Source organism: Myxine glutinosa, chromosome 13 (assembly GCF_964187855.1).
Source record: "Myxine glutinosa chromosome 13, kmMyxGlut1.1, whole genome shotgun sequence".
Classification (NCBI taxonomy): Eukaryota; Metazoa; Chordata; class Myxini; order Myxiniformes; family Myxinidae; genus Myxine; species Myxine glutinosa.
Window position 1 is genome coordinate 80,159,283 of NC_136273.1, and position 18,032 is coordinate 80,177,314.

At 45.1% G+C, this 18,032-nt stretch overlaps 1 protein-coding gene across 2 annotated transcripts in view; it reads right to left on the reverse strand.

Annotated features, from left to right (window-relative positions):
• Window positions 1–18,032, reverse strand: part of LOC137439044 (myb-related protein A-like) — a 130,485-nt gene that overhangs the window by 76,130 nt on the left and 36,323 nt on the right. For both annotated transcript variants that reach the window (XM_068134664.2, XM_068134665.2), the window contains exon 9: window positions 14,774–15,163. In XM_068134664.2, coding sequence (XP_067990765.2) covers window positions 14,774–15,163 — 390 coding nt within the window. The remainder of the gene's footprint in view (window positions 1–14,773; window positions 15,164–18,032) is intronic.

The following is an 18,032-nucleotide window of genomic DNA, read 5'->3' on the forward strand; positions in this document are numbered from 1 at the left end:
GACAGAGTGGAAAACATAATGCATAACAATACATGAAAACAACAATTGCAAAAAGACAAGAATCAATAGGGAAATATTTAAAGCAAAAGGAGGGAGAAGGAGAAGAGATAGTCAGGGGTTAAATGCTGTGGGTTGAATGTTGAATGCAGTGTTGAACAGGTGGGTCTTTAGTGATGTTTTGAATGTGGTGAGTGAGGAGGAGTCTCTGATGGTGTGAGGTAGTGAGTTCCAGAGGGTGGGAGCAGCGATGGAGAAGGCCCTGTCCCCCCAGGATCTGAATTTGGTCCGGATGGAGGGGGTCAGGAGGTTGGTACCAGCAGAGCGGAGGTTGCGGGTGGGAGTGTGTCTGGAGAGGAGGTCAGCCAGGTAGGATGGGGCCAGGTTATGGAGGGCTTTGTATGTCAAGAGGAGGATTTTGTACTGGATTCTCTGGGGGATGGGGAGCCAGTGAAGCTTGTAAAGGACGGGGGTGATGTGGTCACGGGTTCGCGAATGGGTGAGTAGACGGGCAGCGGAGTTCTGAATGTATTGGAGTTTATTGGTGATTTTTTAGGGTGAACCATAGAGGAGGCTATTGCAGTAGTCCAGACGGGAGGTGATGAAGGCGTGGATGAGGGTTTCTGCAGCCGTGGAGGAGAGGGATGAGCGGAGACGGGCAATGTTTTTCAGGTGAAAGGCTGACTTTGTGATCTGTTTAGTGTATTTGTCGAAGGAGAGGGTTTGGTCAAAGATGACGCCAAGATTCCGGATGTGAGGGGAGGTGGATACTGGGATACCGTCGATGTTGAGGGCAAAGTTATGGGTGGATTTTGTGAGCGTTTTTGGGCCAATGATGATTATTTCAGATTTATCACAGTTAAGCTTGAGGAAGTTGATTTGAAGCCAGGATTTTATTTCAGTGATGCAGTTTGTCAGGATAGAGTGGGTGTCGGTGGAGACGGACTTGGTGGAGATGAAAAGCTGGATGTCATCGGCGAAGCAGTGGAATTGGAGACCATGACGGCGGATTAAGTGACCGAGGGGGGACAGGTAAAGGATGAAGAGGAGGGGGCCAAGAACTGAACCTTGGGGGACACCTTGGGGGAGGGGAGCAGTGGGAGATTTGCAGTTATTGATGGAGATGAACTGGCGTCTGTCAGAGAGGTATGATTTAATCCAAGAGAGGGCAGTCCCGGTAACGTTAAAGGTGGATTCAAGTCGGGTGAGGAGGATGGTGTGATCGATGGTGTCAAAGGCAGCGCTGAGGTCGAGGAGGACGAGAATGTTGAGGTTGCCAGCGTCAGAGGAGAGGAGAAGGTCGTTGGTGATTTTGAGAAGAGCAGTTTCAGTACTGTGGTTGGAGCGGAATCCGGATTGGAATGTTTCATACAGGTTATTGGCAGAGAGGTGATGTTTGAGTTGAGTGGCTACAACGCTTTCCAAAACTTTTGACAGAAAGGGTAGGTTGGAGATGGGTCTGAAGTTATTTAGGGTGTCAGGGTTGAGTCCAGGTTTTTTCAGAATGGGGGTAACAGCAGCAATTTTGAGGGAAGGTGGGACGATGCCTGTAGACAGGGAGGAGTTTATTGTTGCAATGATAAGTGGAGAGAGAGCAGGGAGGGAGGCCTTGACAAAGCTGGAGGGGATGGGGTCAAGAGTGCAGGTGGCAGTTTTCATTCCTATGAGGAGTTCAGAGAGGTCAGTAAGGGAGATTGGGGAGAACCGAGACAGGGGATGGCAGGACAAGGGGGGGCAGGTGGTTGGAGGGGGATCGGGTGCGGCGGTGGTCAAGCTGTTGTAGATGTTGTCAATTTTGCGTTGGAAGAAAGAGAGGAAGGAGATGCAGTTGTCTACTGTGAATGACTGGGTGGTGGTGTTCAGGGGGCGGAGGAGTTTGTTTATTGTCGAGAAGAGTGCTTTTGGGTTTCCGGAGCCAGAGTGGATAATTTGAGAGTAGTAGGCGGAGCGGGCGCGGGAGAGGGCATCTTTGTGGTGTTGTTGGTGGTCCTTGTAGGCTTGGGAGTGAACTGTGAGACCTGTTTTATTGCGGAGTCTTTCAAGTTGGCGAGCACGAGTTTTCATCAGGCGGAGTTCAGGGGTAAACCAGGGAGCAGAATGGGTGAAAGAAACTGTTTTGGTTTTTACAGGCGCAAGCTGGTCAAGGCAGGAGGAGAGAGTGTGGTTGTAGTAGTCAGTGAGGTCGGAAGGGGTGTGGAGGTCAACGAAGGGAGAAGTGGACATTTTTTCAGAGAGGGTGGATGAGAATGAGGTAGGTGAAAGAGCGCTTAGCTTACGGAAGTTGATAGTGCGATAATGTCTTGGTGTTGGGGTGGGGATGTTGATGGTCATAGTGATAGCTAAGTGGTCAGAGAGGGTGAGGTCGGAGCCAGAGAGATGGTGCAAATTTAATCCAGTGGAGCAGACAAGGTCCAAAATGTGACCACGGATATGGGTAGCAAAGTCGACATGTTGAGTGAGGTTAAAGCAGGTGAGTAAATCAGTGAAGTCAGTGGTTATGGTGGAGTCAGTGGAGTCCATGTGGATATTGAAATCACCAAGGAGGAGGATTGAGGGGGAGAGGGAACATAGCTGGGTCAGAAAGTAGGAGAAGTCAGACAGGAATGATGGGTGTGATTTGGGAGGGCGGTAGACGACAGCCATGACTGACTGCGTGCGACCAGAGAGTATAAAAGCCAGGTGTTCAAATGATGAGGATGAGGCGATGGGGATGAGGCTGGTCCTGATGTCTTGACGGTGGATAACGGCAATTCCACCACCTCGGCCCTCCGAGCGTGGTTTATTGACGTAGGAATATCCATTGGGTGTGGTGAGGTTGAGTGTGTAGTAGTCCAGAGGTTGTTGCCAGGTTTCGGTGAGACAGAGAAAGTCCAGTTTGTTATCCAGGCTGTATTCGTTCAGGATGAGGCATTTGTTGTTGAGGGACCGGGTGTTGAACAGGGTGAGCTTGATGTTGTTTTGAACAGCAGGGATGAATTCAGGTGATTTAGCCAGGGTTCGTAGGCAGGAGGTGCGATTGTGTGCGTTGTTGTGACCAGGTGCGCTGGGACGATGAGTGGGAGTGCGCTGAGCCGACCAGAGGAACTGGTACTCAATTAGCCGACCTCAGAAGGATGACAGGCTGAGTCAACCCCCCTGGCGTTAATTCAGCGATTGACCGGGATTCGAACCCAGGATCCTAGGATCCTAAGCCGGCACCCTAGCCGCTAGCCCAACACCAGGGCATACATGTACAATATGTCAGGCTGAAGATATCTGAAGACTAATCAGTAATCACCATGCACTCAAAACTTTTGGAGTTACTAGCCTATTACTTATACAAATATGCAAATTTTGCACATTTTATAGTTAGAATGTATCGTTTTACATTCTTTCTAAGTTCTAATCGAAGTGGAAGGAATGTTTCCATATTTCTTGATCTCCTTGACAGGGAGATGACCATGTATGTTAATTAACAGCCCATTAAAATACAGTAAATAAAGATTAGAATTAAGAGTTCTCATCGTTTTCATACTATACATATATATATATACTGTATATGTGAATAGGGCTTTAGATCATCACAAATCAGATTCACAAAAACTACAGAACAGCATGAAAGTAAGGTTCATTGGTGCCACATAAAAGTCAATCGATACAAATGAAGACAGTTCTAATTTCATGAGATGAATTTGGGTTAGTCTCCTCCAAAGACACAGATGTTGTTCAGTTTGCAATGCGAGTTCATACAATTGCAGAAAGTTCAAATTTCATGACATAAACAAGAAAGAGCAATCAGAGATGGCAGACCCTCGCCAGGACGTGTTTTCGGTGTTTTTTAAGGCTTTTGTAGTAAAACAAAAATGGCGGCCGAACACGTAACCGACGTCATCTTTTTTTCTCTCCACCAATTTATCCCGAGATGATAGCCAAGAAATTTCATCTTGATCGGATGAAGTTTTGTACTTGTCGAATTATGACGTCATAATGGAGGCACCTATGACATCATCATTAACATATGTTATTCCACATGGAGAGTTATTTAAAATGAGCTATGTCTAAATTTCTTCTGTGCAGCGCTTTCGGAGATATAGAGGTGCAAAATTTTTCAGTTTTTCCAAGATGGCGCCCATACCACGTGACCTCTGACGTCCTAAATATCATTTAAAAATTATACAGGTGGAGTTGCACCTATGGTGAAAATTTCCTGTCAATCGGTCCAAAGGTTGCTGACAAAATCATATTTATTCTGTGTGGAAAAAAAAACAAAAATAAAAACAGACAGACAAACAAACGGACTGAAATGCAATACCCTCTCCTCTGGTGAGGGTAACAAATGTAAATCTCTTCCAAAGACAGTTATAGTTCAGATATTTTCAGTTTTTATCCGTTGTGGCAGCGTTTGCAGGATTGTACTGTGTGGTCTATGCAGACAGCATCCCCACATTGCTGACATTGGTTCTGCCTCTTGGCCATTTTATTCGTGGCAGCTTTGTGTCCTTGTCCATGAGAAGCATCAATGCACATCGGCATCTGCGAGGCGTCTCAGAATTTGCTTGATGGCATACTGAGGGCCATCTCAATAGGTGGATGAACGGGCCGCCCAAGCCTGAATTCCATCTTCTGCTTTATTTTTTTTTCTGTATACTGAATCGAGGCTCGTGAAAGAGCTAACATTTATTTCACAAACAAATCAACCGGACAAACAAAATATATAAAAAGAGGGAGCGGTAAACAAGATGGGGAGAGAAGGGGAAGCACACAAACATAACATTTGAGAGCAGGGAGATGTGTGGGAGGGAGAGGGCTTGGGGGGAGGAGGCGTGGGAAGGGAGGGGGGGGGGGGGAGTGGGAGAAGTATAAAACACAAGGACACCAAGGACTTCCAGGACAGAAGTTGGTATTTCAAAAAAGTGGATTTGGGGTGAAATTAGCGGGTGTAGAAAAGATCAAGGTTTTGGATGGGGGAAGATAAGAGATGGTGGTGAACAGCTGTTTTAAAGACCTGGAGGGAGGAGTGGGATTGAAGAGAGTGAGGGAGTTTGTTCCAGAGGCAGGAGAAAAGAGGAATGAAGGAGTGAAGGTGAGCAGAGAGCCTAGATTTTGGCAGTTTAACCATAAGAGGGTTGCTGGCAGATCTTGTGCGACCTGTAAGAATATTTGGGGGACAGAGCCCAGAGAGAGCTGGAGGAGCAAGGCCGGAGAGGAGTTGGTAGAAGAGGTCGGTAGCTGGGTTGCAATGGGGGAGTCCTCTTAGTGATCGCCGTTGAATTAGAGGCATGACTCTGAACTTCCACCCCAACTCTCGGGGGGTGACCTTGCGTGGATCGTTGCCCTCATTCTTGGCAAGAATTGTGAAATAATTATTGATCCTTCATGTGTCAAGGACGCGAACGCCCCATAGTCTAATTGTTGTATTGGACTTCACCTTGCATGTGCACGGCTTTACTCGCTGATCCACGATATCTGTTCCACCCTTTCTGAAAACTCTTATATCCAGATTCAACCTTCATTCCATCAAAAGCAAAAAAACACACACAAAAACAAACAAACAAACAAACAAACAAACAAACACACACACACACACACACACACACACACACACACACACACACACACACACACACACACACACACACACACACACCAATAGGGAGTGCGAAATTTGGTTGTATGAAGTAAATAGTGTTCCATTTACCACATGTTACAACTAGTGAAGAGGAAATGTTTTGATGACCTTGACCTAATGTGACCTTGACTTGATGACCATGAAAACTAACACTGGTGTGTGAAGAGCATCATTAGATAATGATATAGAGAAAGTGTTATATTGACAAACTGAAAGATATTGAATGCAGCACACAGTTACCTATGGAAAGACATGTGTGCTGTATAAAGCGAATGGGAAAATATCCCAGTTTATGCGCGACGAAAGATTGCTCACTGCACGGCAACCGTAGATCCGATTTTTATAAAATTAGTATCAAAACGTGTACAAGACTTGAACAGAAAAAGGACATTAAAGCTCAGGATGAGTAAAAAAAAAAATGCAAAAATATGGCAAAAAAACGTAGAGGGTGGGGGAGGGGCGGAAAGCATTCCCTTCACCCACTCCTAACCCCTCCCAACCCCCCCTCCACCAGTCTGATCAGGATTAAACCCATCTCGCTTTAACATACTGTAGTTATTATTTATTTTAAATCTTTACGAATACCGTACAATAGTTGTCTACGACGGGACCACACTTTTCCAGGGGTGCATTGCCCACTTCAACATGAATTCCTATGGGACAATACGTTCCGATACAAATTATTAGCTCACCTGGAACAAAGTTCAGAGGAGCTAATGCGATGGCGCGTCGTCCGTCCGTCAGTCCGAAAACACTTGAAACTTCTTCTCCGAAACCGCTGATGGGATTGCGACCAAATTTGGCACAAAATATACTTGTTGTGTTGTGACTAAACTTTGTTCATGGCATTAAAAACATCGAGGTCTAAGGGGGTTTACCAGGGTCAAAGTGCATCCAGGTTTGACCCCCTAAAATAGGAATTTGCTTTTTCCTCTGAAACTACACACAATATTTCAATGAAACTTGACCACAACCTTCATCACCCGTGGTGTACCAATGTTTGCTCAAAGCATTAGAAAAATTGGGGTATGAGGAGGTATACAGAATGGGAGGGGAGAGGGGATGGGTAGCGGTTGCCCCCAAAATTGGTATTTTTTTTGTTTGTTTGTTTAAAATCTTATGATTATGTTAGTATGATTCTACATGCTGCCCTGTCTTCTAGAAACCATTCAAATTGGTTTAAAATACCTTTAGTCAGTGTAGTATACTGTTTATTCTACCAGGTGAGCACCAGGTGTATTGCCCCTATGTTTTCATTATACATTGCACTTTCCAGGAACAATGATGTATAGCGAGGACTTGCTGTACTTGTACCAAGTTTGGTCATAATCACATCACTGGTTCACAAGTTAACTCGGTAACAGAATCTTTACTGAACGTGACCTCTGGCCTTTGACCCCATAATCCAATCAGTTCATCTTTGGATCATTACACATACTTGTACCAAGTTTGTCTGAGATCCCTTCAGCCATTCTTAAGTTATTGCGGGAACGAAAACACATCGCGGACGCACGGATAAAACATAACGCCTCCGGGAGACTTCAGCGGCAGGGGCATTTTAAAAATGTCATTATACTTCATATTTCAATGTAATTAATGTGTGCTGGACTTGTGTCTTTGCCTGATAACTGCATGGAACAAACATTACACATGGACATCAAAGAAAGACAAGCCAATCCAGTTTTAAGATAAGACTTGGTATTTTAATATAGAACTACTTTGGCATTCATCGATTCACTGCAATGCAAACCTTCAGAAGCAGTCAGAAACAGTACAAATGAGAGCTTTGGCACAAATTAGATGCAGGCCTGTAAACGTTGATGGCATATGTTTAAGGTAATCGTGACCATTAGTGCATTTTGCAATTTACATTTGGACAACTCGATATTCACCACACTGACACACAAGATTTAGCAGCCGAGAGCATTTCTAAATTTATAGTTTCTTTCAAAATTTAGTGGCTCTGTACCAGTGGTCATAGTTAACCAAACAAGAGGGAGAATTGCTTTGCAATGGATGTCTCCTCCTGATCCAAATGAATGTTCTTGTTCCAAGCACTCATCAACTGTGAGCCATATACAGTAGGACAAATTATTTTGGGTATGCAAAGCTACAGAATAAGTTGCAGTTTCTGTAACTTATCATAATGAAGCCATGTACCAAGTTTCAGTCAAACATGTCAAAGAATAAGGAGAAAAAGTCTGGAAAACTGACCCGTGTATAATACGTGATATTGTCAAAGTCCAAAAAGGGCATAACTGTGAAAAATTGGTGAAACACCCCAAAACTCAAACTTGTTCTGTAACTTATCAAAATAAAGACATGTATCAAGTTTCTAAATCTCAGGAGATAGGGGGCACCTCCGGGACACAAAGGTGATCCCGGGGGAGGAGGCTGTTTCACAGCACCACTTGGTTGTCTGCGACATAAGGGTGAAAGGTGCGAGGAGAGCTCGGCGGGTGAAGTACCAACCGAGAATGAAGGTGTGGAGGTTGAAAGAGGTGACAGTAAGGGAGGCATTAAAAGAGAGGCTGAGTAGGGTCGAGGATGATGTGGTTGAGCTTGAAAGTGGTTGGATGTCAATGAAAGCTAGTCTGTTGGGAGCCGTTGGTGAGGTATGTGGATGGACAAAAGGACCACCGAGGCACTCGGAAACATGGTGGTGGGATGTTGAAGTTGGAAGAGGATTGACGAGAAGAGGAAGAAGTTCAAAGTGTGGCAGAAGGCGAAGGGTACGGGAGCAGAAACAGCAGAGCATGAAAGTTATAAGGCAGCCAGGAAGGCTGCAAAGAAAGAGGTAGCAAAGGCGCAGGAGGCATGTAGGAAAATGTTCGGAGAACGCTTGGATTCGGAAGAGGGTCAGAAAGCAGTATTCAGGATTGCAAAGCACATAGCGAAAGAGAGGTGTGATGTGATGGGGGTGAGCTGCTTGAAGGATGAAGTGGGACAAATCGTTGTCGACCCAGATGGAATTAAAGGAAGATGGAAAAGATATATGGAAATGCTGTTGAATACAGAGAATGAATGGGATGGCAACATAGAGAGTAACCCAGTTTTAGGACCGGCAGAGAAGATAACTGAGAAGGAAGTTGAGGAAGCGATAAAAGCAATGAAGAGTGGAAAAGCGGGAGGGCCGACGGGAGTTGTGGGAGATATGTTGAAGGCAGCAGGAAGTTGGGGTGTGAAAAGAATGACAGAGATCTGTAATCTGGTGGTGAAAGAAGGCCGCATTCCAGTGGATTGGGAACTGAGTCCCCTCGTCCCTCTATACAAGGGGAAAGGTGACCCTCTGGAGTGTGGCTCGTACCGAGCGATAAAGTTATTGGAGCATGGAATGAAGGTATTGGAAAGGGTGTTGGAGAGGAGGATAAGGAAGAAAGTGAAGATCGACGAAATGCAGTTTGGATTTATGCCAGGAAGAGGAACGACAGATGCGCTTTTCATTGTGAGGCAGTTGCAAGAGAAGTACATGGATAAGAGGAAGAAGTTGTTTTTTGGGTTTTTTGATCTGGAGAAAGCATTCGATTGGGTTCCACGCAAAGTATTGACATGGGCATTGAGGAAGTTAGGAGTGGAGGAATGGTTGATCAGAGTAGTGATGGCAATGTACAAAAGAGCGCGCTCAGCTGTAAGGACGAAGGACGGGAACAGTGGTGAGTTTGAGGTGAAGGTGGGAGTGCATCAGGGGTCGGTACTAAGTCCACTACTATTTGTAGCTGTGATGGAGGTGCTGGCTCAGAACGTAAAGGAGGGTTTACCGTGGGAGTTGTTGTATGCAGATGATCTGGTGTTGATTGCGGAAAGTATGGATGGACTGAAGGAAAAGATGAACAAGTGGAAGGAATGTATGGAGACAAAAGGTCTGAAGGTGAATATCGGAAAGACAAAGGTGATGGCAAGTGGTAAAGCATGTGGTGAGGTGGAAAGAACTGGGAAGTGGCCGTGTGCTGTGTGCAGGAAGGGTGTCGGAGTGAACTCCATTCAATGTACAATGTGTGCTGAGTGGGTTCATCAAAAATGTAGTGGTCTGAGAGGGTCATTTACCAGTGTGGCAGCTACATTCAAATGTAAGGTGTGCACAGAGGGAGCTGCAGATGGAGGAAATGTTGAGTTGGATCTTGGAGACGGCGTGAAGCTGGAAGGTGTGAAAACATTTTGCTACCTCGGAGACATGCTGAATGGAGAAGGTGGATCAGACTCGGCAACGGTTGCTCGAGTGAGATGTGCATGGAAGAAGTTTCGGGAACTGAGTGGCGTGCTGATGAGGAGGAGAGTGTCGCTGAAGCTGAAGGGAAAGGTGTATGCTGCATGTGTGAGAAGTGTTATGATTTATGGGAGCGAGACATGGGTAATGAACGTAGAGCAGCAACGAAGGCTGGAAAGGGTGGAAATGCGAATGGTTCGATGGATGTGCGGAGTATCGTTGAGAGAGAGGAAGACAAATGATGAATTGCGAAAGATGATGGGAATATTGCCTGTGATTGATGCTGTGAAGAGGAACAGGTTGAGATGGTTTGGTCATGTATTGAGGAAGGATGAAAGTGACTGGTTGGGAAGAGTGATGGAAGTTAATGTAGAAGGAAGTAGAGGACGGGGAAGACCGAGAAAGACTTGGCTAAAGATGGTGGACGAAGAAATGCGGGCAAGGGGGTTAACAAGGAGAGATGCAGAAAATAGGGCAAAATGGAGAAGATTGTCATGGGGACCGCAAGGCTAACCCCCGCTCTAGCAGGGAAAATGGCCTTAAAATGCATGTTGTATCAGGTTTCAGTTGAATATGATAAATGGCATGGGAAAAAAAAGTCTGGAAAACCACAGGTGGGACGGATGGACGGACGACGGACAGACCGACGGAGAGCAAGCCTCTAGTCCCCTCCAGTGAAACCGGAAGGGGACTAATAATGTTTTGCATTCAGCATACAGCAAGTCTTTGTTTATCGCAATTTCACATATCGCAGTTTCCATTTATCGCAATTCAATTTTTCGCAAAAACATGAAGAGCAAGGTATGAGGTAGGGGTGCCATCCCAGAAAGGAAAGCAATACTCCATCAAGCTTGAGATGAAAACCAACCTTGTGGGTGGATAAGAGCTCAGGTGTGCCAACGAAGGATTTTGCATGGCGTAGAATGCCCAGTCAGTGTCTGGCTTTGGAGGCCAACTTAGAAATGCTGCTTGCCCAAGAGAGATCATGGCAGAGATCGAGACCCAAGAGCCATTCTTGCCTCTTTCTGAGACAGAAGAGAAAGTGCATAGCATGCTTTTCGTGCACAAGAGGAGGTTGAAGGAAAGGCACTATGTGCAGAGACCTTCATGACAAGCCAGGTTGGTTTGAGAAGTTTAAGCGTTGTGCCAATCTCCACAACCTCAAGACCACGGGTGAGGCAGCGTGTGTAAACATGGCAGCTGCAGAGGCGTTTTCCACTAAACTTAAAAAGATCATTGAGGAAGGTGGATACACACCGAAACAAGTTTGCAACATCGACATGACTGGGGTTTTTTTTGGAAGAAAATGCCCTTCCGCACCTACATCACAAAGGAACAGAAGACGGCCCCGGTTTTAAAGCGGCAAAGGACAGGCTGACCTTGATGCTTGGGGGTGCTGGGCTGTCAAAACTCAAGCTGCTCCTATTGTACCATTCGAAAAACCTTGATGCATGGGAAGTAGCAAAAAGAGCAAAAGTTAACAGATGACTGGATGGATGGACATCAAGATTTCCAGACACTACACACCATTTTCATTTTTCAAAAAAAAAAAATTCAAATTTTCATTGGACATAAAGAATTTGTCAAAACTTTCTCTTGGGATGGAAAACTATGATCGTGAAAGAGCGCTACATTATATTCTTAAATACCGTACAAGTCATTTCTCTTTCTCGGAATGAGGTGAATTCAGACACCCAGCACAAAGCCGGGATGTACAAAAAAAATCATTGTGGTCGTGTCTTGAACACATCTGGTCCTGAGATGTTGGCAGAAGCTGTCAAGGCAGTGAAAGAGCGTGTCTGGAGCATTCAGAAATCAAGCTGATCACTACACAGTGAAACTGTCCACCATTTATGACCACGTCAGGGGTCGATGCGGCAGTAAACAAGGACAGACTTCTTTCAGATGACGAGGAAAAGATACTGGTGGATAGGCTTATTTTGGGTGGGAGTTGGGAATTTCCAATAACTCTGATGGATTTGAGGGTCATCATCAAATCCTACTTAGACTGCTGAGGAAAGATCGTGAAGGAATTCCGCAACAACCTTTCAAGCATCGAATTGGCCAAAGGGTTCATGAAAAGATGTGGTAGCAAGAGACTATCTCAAAATATTGAACTTGCATGTGCAGAGGTTGGACCAAACACAATAAACTCATACTTTGACAATCTGAAGTCAGAGCTCGACGGGGTACCCCCAAGCAGCATCATTAACTACAATAAGACAAATTTAACTGACGATCCTGGATGGAAGGTGGTGGTCAACCGTAGATCCATATACGCCAAGATGGTTCAGAATTAGTCAAAGTCATGAGACGCCTCCAGGGTAAGAAGATCTTGATTGGTGATAACTTAAGCAGCCACATCTCTGCCCATGTCATTGAGAAATGTAAAGAAGAAGGAATTGCATTTATATTTTTGCCACCCAGCTCCACTCACCTGACCCAGCAATTGGATGTGGCCTTCTTCTGTCCCATGAAAATATTTTGGCGACACATACGAGACAAATGGAAGATGACTTCCAAAGGGAGACGATGTCCCTCCATTACGAAGGATGTCTTTCCAAGACTTCTGAAGGAAGTGTCAAAAACTGTCTGCAACTCTGGAAGACAACGTGAGGTTCGGATTCAAAAAATGTGAGATAATTCCACATGATCCTACGCCTGTTCTCAGCAGCATCCCGCAAAGACCAGCACCGACTGCAACACATGGCCAGCAACAGGAAAACCAGCTCGAGGAAACTGCTACAGAGATTGATGCTCTACTGATGCAAATTTTACAAGATATGCATCGTTTGGGCGAGGTGTGACCCAAGAAACGTGTAAAACGCCCTCAAGTGGATCCTGGGAAAAGTGTATCTCCGAATTATGAAGAAGATCATGATGATGAACAAGGAGAAGGTGATGAGACAGCAGGTAATGAAGAGGAAAGACAGAACAGTATAAGTGAAGAAGAAACAGAATATAGCAAAGAGGATGAGGATGATGGAGAGGCGAGCAGGAAAATGAATCAAGCAGGCGAAGACGATCAAGCAAGGTCTTCCGGATGTACTGGTGGCAGAAAGAGAAAGAGAGAAAGAGCTTAAGAAAGGCCAATGGGTGTTTGTCAACCTTGGAGGTAGGGCAAATCAACTCTTCATCGTAGGTATTGAAACTGTCCACGATGAAGATGAGAACCTCTAAGTTTCTTTCCTGAAGTGAAACGGTTGAAAGTCAAACCTGTTTCTGCATCCAGAACAAGACGATACAGCTCTGGTAGATTTTGGCCAGACTGTTGACACTGAATGAGCCCCAAAAAACTCTTTTTAAATTTGCCATTGATGCAACCGAGTGAGTGCACTGGGCATATGACTTATTGACACAGTTCAATGTGTCCAGATCTTAGTGGTCTTCATTTTCTCTAATGAGGAACATTTCAGTGAAATTGTGTTGTTGTTTTTTTTCTGAAGACACGCACACACATTGACACACAAACGGCTCTCTTATCGTATAGATTTCAAATCTATGTTTGTATTTCATGTTTTCTATCGATTTATAAGTGTTTATGTACAAAAACATAGGGGCAATACCCCTGGCGCTCACCTGGTGGAATAAACAGTATACTACACTGACTAAAGGTATTTTAAACCAATTTCAATGGTTGCGAGAAGACAGCGCAGCACGTGGAATCATACTAACATAATCATAAAACTTTAAACAAACAAAGAAGAAAATACCTATTTTGGGGGGCAGCTCCCCCGTAGACCCCCAAAGGGGCAGATTTTTTTAATGTCATGAACAAACTTTGGTACATCACGGGAAGTGACGGTTGTGGTCAAGTTTCATCAAAAACGTGCGTGTACTTTCTGAGAAAAAAGCAAATATCTATTTTGGGGGGTCAAACCTCGACCCACTTTGACTCCCCGTAGATACCCTTAGACTTCGATTTTCTTCGTGCCGTGAACAAACTTTAGTCACAACACAACAATTATAATTTGTACCAAGTTTGGTCACAATCCCTTCAGCGGTTTCAGAGAAGAGGTTGCAAGTGTTTACGGACTGACGGACAACACGCCATCGCATAAGCTCCCCGGAACTTCGTTTCCGGTCAGCTGAAAACCACCCCCAAGCATCCCAAAACTTCCCAGCCAGGAATGTATCCCACCTTAATATATGGGTTATTATGGGAAAATATCGTTCGCACATCACGGGGGTTTTAAGGAACGGAACGTTTGCAATAAATGAGGACTTGCTGTACTATGGATATTTTGTGAGGGTTTTTTGTTTTTGCAAAAACAAGCCACAACTGCACATTTAAAGACACAACAATGTTTCGTAGTGACAGGTGTATGTGCAGAGGAATTGGTGAACCAGAAAATAAAATAAAAACTTGCAAGATGTCCCTCCAGCTCCAAAACACAAAAATTCCTGCATACAAAAATATTCCCTTATACAGAATTATACATGGAATATGATCATCCTTAAATATAAAAACATTCAACAACGTTCACCCACCATATTCCTAACTTTAAAAGTGTTAACAATTCAATTTGCATGCAAGCCAAATATGCTTGATACACTTTATCAAATTCAATATTTTCATACTCATCCCATTTTCGACAAAAACAAACTATTTTTTGTGATACAAAATGAATTTGGTTGAGCTTTGGTGAGCTTATGTCATAAATAAAGCGCAAAAGTACTTCCAACAACTTAAACAGCAATTAAACTAATATAACAATATGTAACAAGAATAGTTTCCATATAGGCCATTTACCATTTGTTTCTTTGGGTTTTCAATCCCTTTTCATGAACCATTCATTAAAAAATCGTTTTTATGAGTACAGATTACTCTTGGGAATAAGGAGATTCTGACTCAGATACTTGTATTTTAGGGACTTCTATTCCAATGTATAATGGCCTAAGAGAACGAATTATTTGTACAGTAACTTAAAGTTTTTTTTGAAAGAAAGTATGGATGGATATACCTGAGAAGGTGAGAAGGGGAGCGTTTTGACAGGTGTTCCATGGGGTGGTGTACTCTCATTCACAGGTCCCACAACAATCCGAGAAACCTCTTTGAACCTATAAGTTGTTACTGCGGCTGAAGTGGTGCCCGCTGCTGTGGTGAGCCGGCCCGCAATGGGTGAAGAGCTGAGCCTTGAGGCGGCCACGGGGGAAGTGATGGGAATGAGAGCATTGGGAGCGGAGCACGCCTTGGTGAGTTCGGAAATGGCCTGCCCATCAAAGCGAAAGCCAGCAACGGTGGGAGCAAACTCCACCTCCGCTGAAAGGGGCGGGTCCTCAAAAGTTTCAGGGCTGGACAAAACATCAAGAGTTTCGAGGTCGATCCACACAGGCGTGTTTTCCAGGAGATTCTGCTCCATGCACAAAAAAAATATATGTATATTTTAGATTGCCAAAATAAATAAGAAGAAAAAGACATGAAATGTCATAGCCATCGCCGTGGTTTTAGTAATTTTGCTGTACAGAGTTAAAGGCCATCAGTCGGCCATCTTTGGTCAGATGACAAAACAAAATCTTCTGCATATGTATACTCATGTATTGTCTTTGTGCCAAGATTGAAGAAAATCGGTCCATGAATGTCCGAGAAATAGATGGGGAGAAATTTAAGTTACAAAATTGGCTGCCATTCGGCCATCATGGATCTGATTTCGAAAAAAAATGGCGTGTATATGCTTTGTTGGAGATCTTTGTCGGCGAGGTCACGTCTTTTCGAAGCTGTCCATGCGCTCACGCTTTCGAAGGTAAGGAATTTTTCACAATTGTGTTTTTGTCGAAACTGTATTTATCTTTCGGTGTGTGTACCTATAGTGTGTCCTCAGGAAGATTCTCAGTGTTAATTTTTCATACCTGTATACAAAATCGTCGATTAATTAGTGTCGCATCCTTTGAGGCCTTGGAGGCTACCGTGTCCTACCTTGAGGCTTTGTTATTCTCTCAGCGGTCCGTCGATTGCGCTGCAATTACTTTCGTTCTCTGTTTTTGTCCCAGTCTTTCACCCCAAACTTCCCAGGAAATTTTTTTTTTTCCTTCTCTGTTCTTATTCGTTGTTCTTATTCGTTTATTCGTTGTTCTTATTTGTTCGTTCGTTCTTCGATCACGTGCTTCACCCCCATTTCCATTTTCCATTTCCCCAAATAGTTTTCACTGCTCAATTTAAAAATGTTTAAACTTTCCCCTGAAGTGCTGTATTCTGTCATATATTATAACACCTTTTTCTTCTTCTTCTTCTATAAAAGGATGCTTTCGACTTGCTCACCAAATCTATTCATTCCAAAAAAAAATTCCATCTCTTACAGTTCCTCTTTTCTACATTCCCGAAACTCTCCTGCACTCCACCCCTCCTCCAGCATCCTCAAACGTATTTTTGACTCGAAGGTCACAAGAAACTCATTTTGCAATAAATGTTCGTTTTCCATCAATAGCACACTTTCTAAAATCCAATCTCACCCCTCCCCTCCAAATCTTCCCCATCACCCCTCCGGCCTCCCCTCCAAAACGTCCCCATCACCCCTCCCCTCCAAAACTTCCCCATCACCCCTCCCCTCCAAAACTTCCCCATCACCCCTCCCCTCCAAAACTTCCCCATCACCCCTCCCCTCCAAAACTTCCCCATCACCCCTCCCCTCCAAAACTTCCCCATCACCCCTCCCCTCCAAAACTTCCCCATCACCCCTCCCCTCCAAAACTTCCCCATCACCCCTCCCCTCCAAAACTTCCCCATCACCCCTCCCCTCCAAAACTTCCCCATCACCCCTCACCTCCAAAACTTCCCCATCACCCCTCCCCTCCAAATCTACCCCCTTGCCCCTCCCCTCCAAATCTTCCCCATCACCAATCTCTTTCAAATCTTCCCCTTTGCCCCTTCCCTCCAAATCTTCCCCATCACCCATCCATTTCAAATCTTCCCCCTTGCCCCTCCCCTCCAAATCCTTCCCATCACCCATCCCTTTCAAATCTCCCCCCTTGCCCCTTCCCTCCTAAACTCCCACAACACCCCTCCCCTCCTAGACTCTCCCTCGCCCCTCCCCTCCTAGACTTCCCTCTCACCCCTCCTGCTCAAAGCGTCCTCCCCGCTTCTTCCCCCTTCCAACTGTCACCTTCATCTCCCCCAACCTTCTGCCTCACTCTTCCCCCTCCTCAAATAACACCTCACTGTGCCTCACCCAATCACCATCAAACCTTTTGTCCGCCCAATCCTTCCCTTTCTCCAAGCTATTCTGAAATCTGACACACCTTCAACAGCTCTCCCTACCTCTTCCTCCTCTTCCACATCTTACCCTACCCCTCCCCCCCCCCCCCCCCCGTTCTGTATCCGATGCTCCTCCCCCTTCCTCTTCATTGATGGTATGGACCTCAAACATCCGGGGCCTTCGCTCAAACTTGACTGATCTCTCCATGCAGGTTGCTTCTGACAAACCAGACGTGATCTGCTTAACAGAAACTTTCCTCCCTCATGATGTCTCTGATTCCTTGGTATCTCTCCCAGGTTACTCCCTCCTCCGGTATGATAGACCTGACCCTCGTCCTGGAGGTGGGGTTGCGATCTTTATCAAAAACTCTCTTCCTCACTAGCCCTGCACTGCCCTCTCTCCACCTCACCCCCAGGAATACCTCTGGCTACGGCTTCCCCATTCGCTCCCACCTTTTGTTCATATGTGTGTTGTACCGTCCACCAAACAGTGATGACTCCATCTTCATCTCGCTGTCTGATAATATGGACCAACTTCTAGCTATCCATCCCAACTCTCTCTTCCTCATATGTGGTGATTTCAATTGTCACCATGCAAGTTGGCTGGGTGTGGGTACCTCTCTCACCAGCCATGGCTCCTCAGCAAAGGACTTCTGCGACTCACTGGGACTGACACAATCTGTCAATTTCCCGACCCGGATCTCAATCAACAGAGCATATTCTCTTCTGGACTTGATCATGACTAACTTCCCTGAAAATGTCTGCTGCTCTTCTTCTGCTCCAATCGGCTCAACTGATCATGTGCTTGTTAAAGTGGACATCTCTCTGGCCATTCTCAGAGAGCCTCCTCAGCATCGACGAGTCTGGCATTTCACTCAGGCCAACTGGCATGGTCTTCAAGCAGCCATCAATCATCTGGACTGGTCTCCCATCTCTACCGCCTCTAACATCAACTCATCCTGGGAATTCTTCGAAAGTAAATTTCTCTCTCTCATGCACAGATTTATCCCATCTCGTCTTCAGTTGTCATA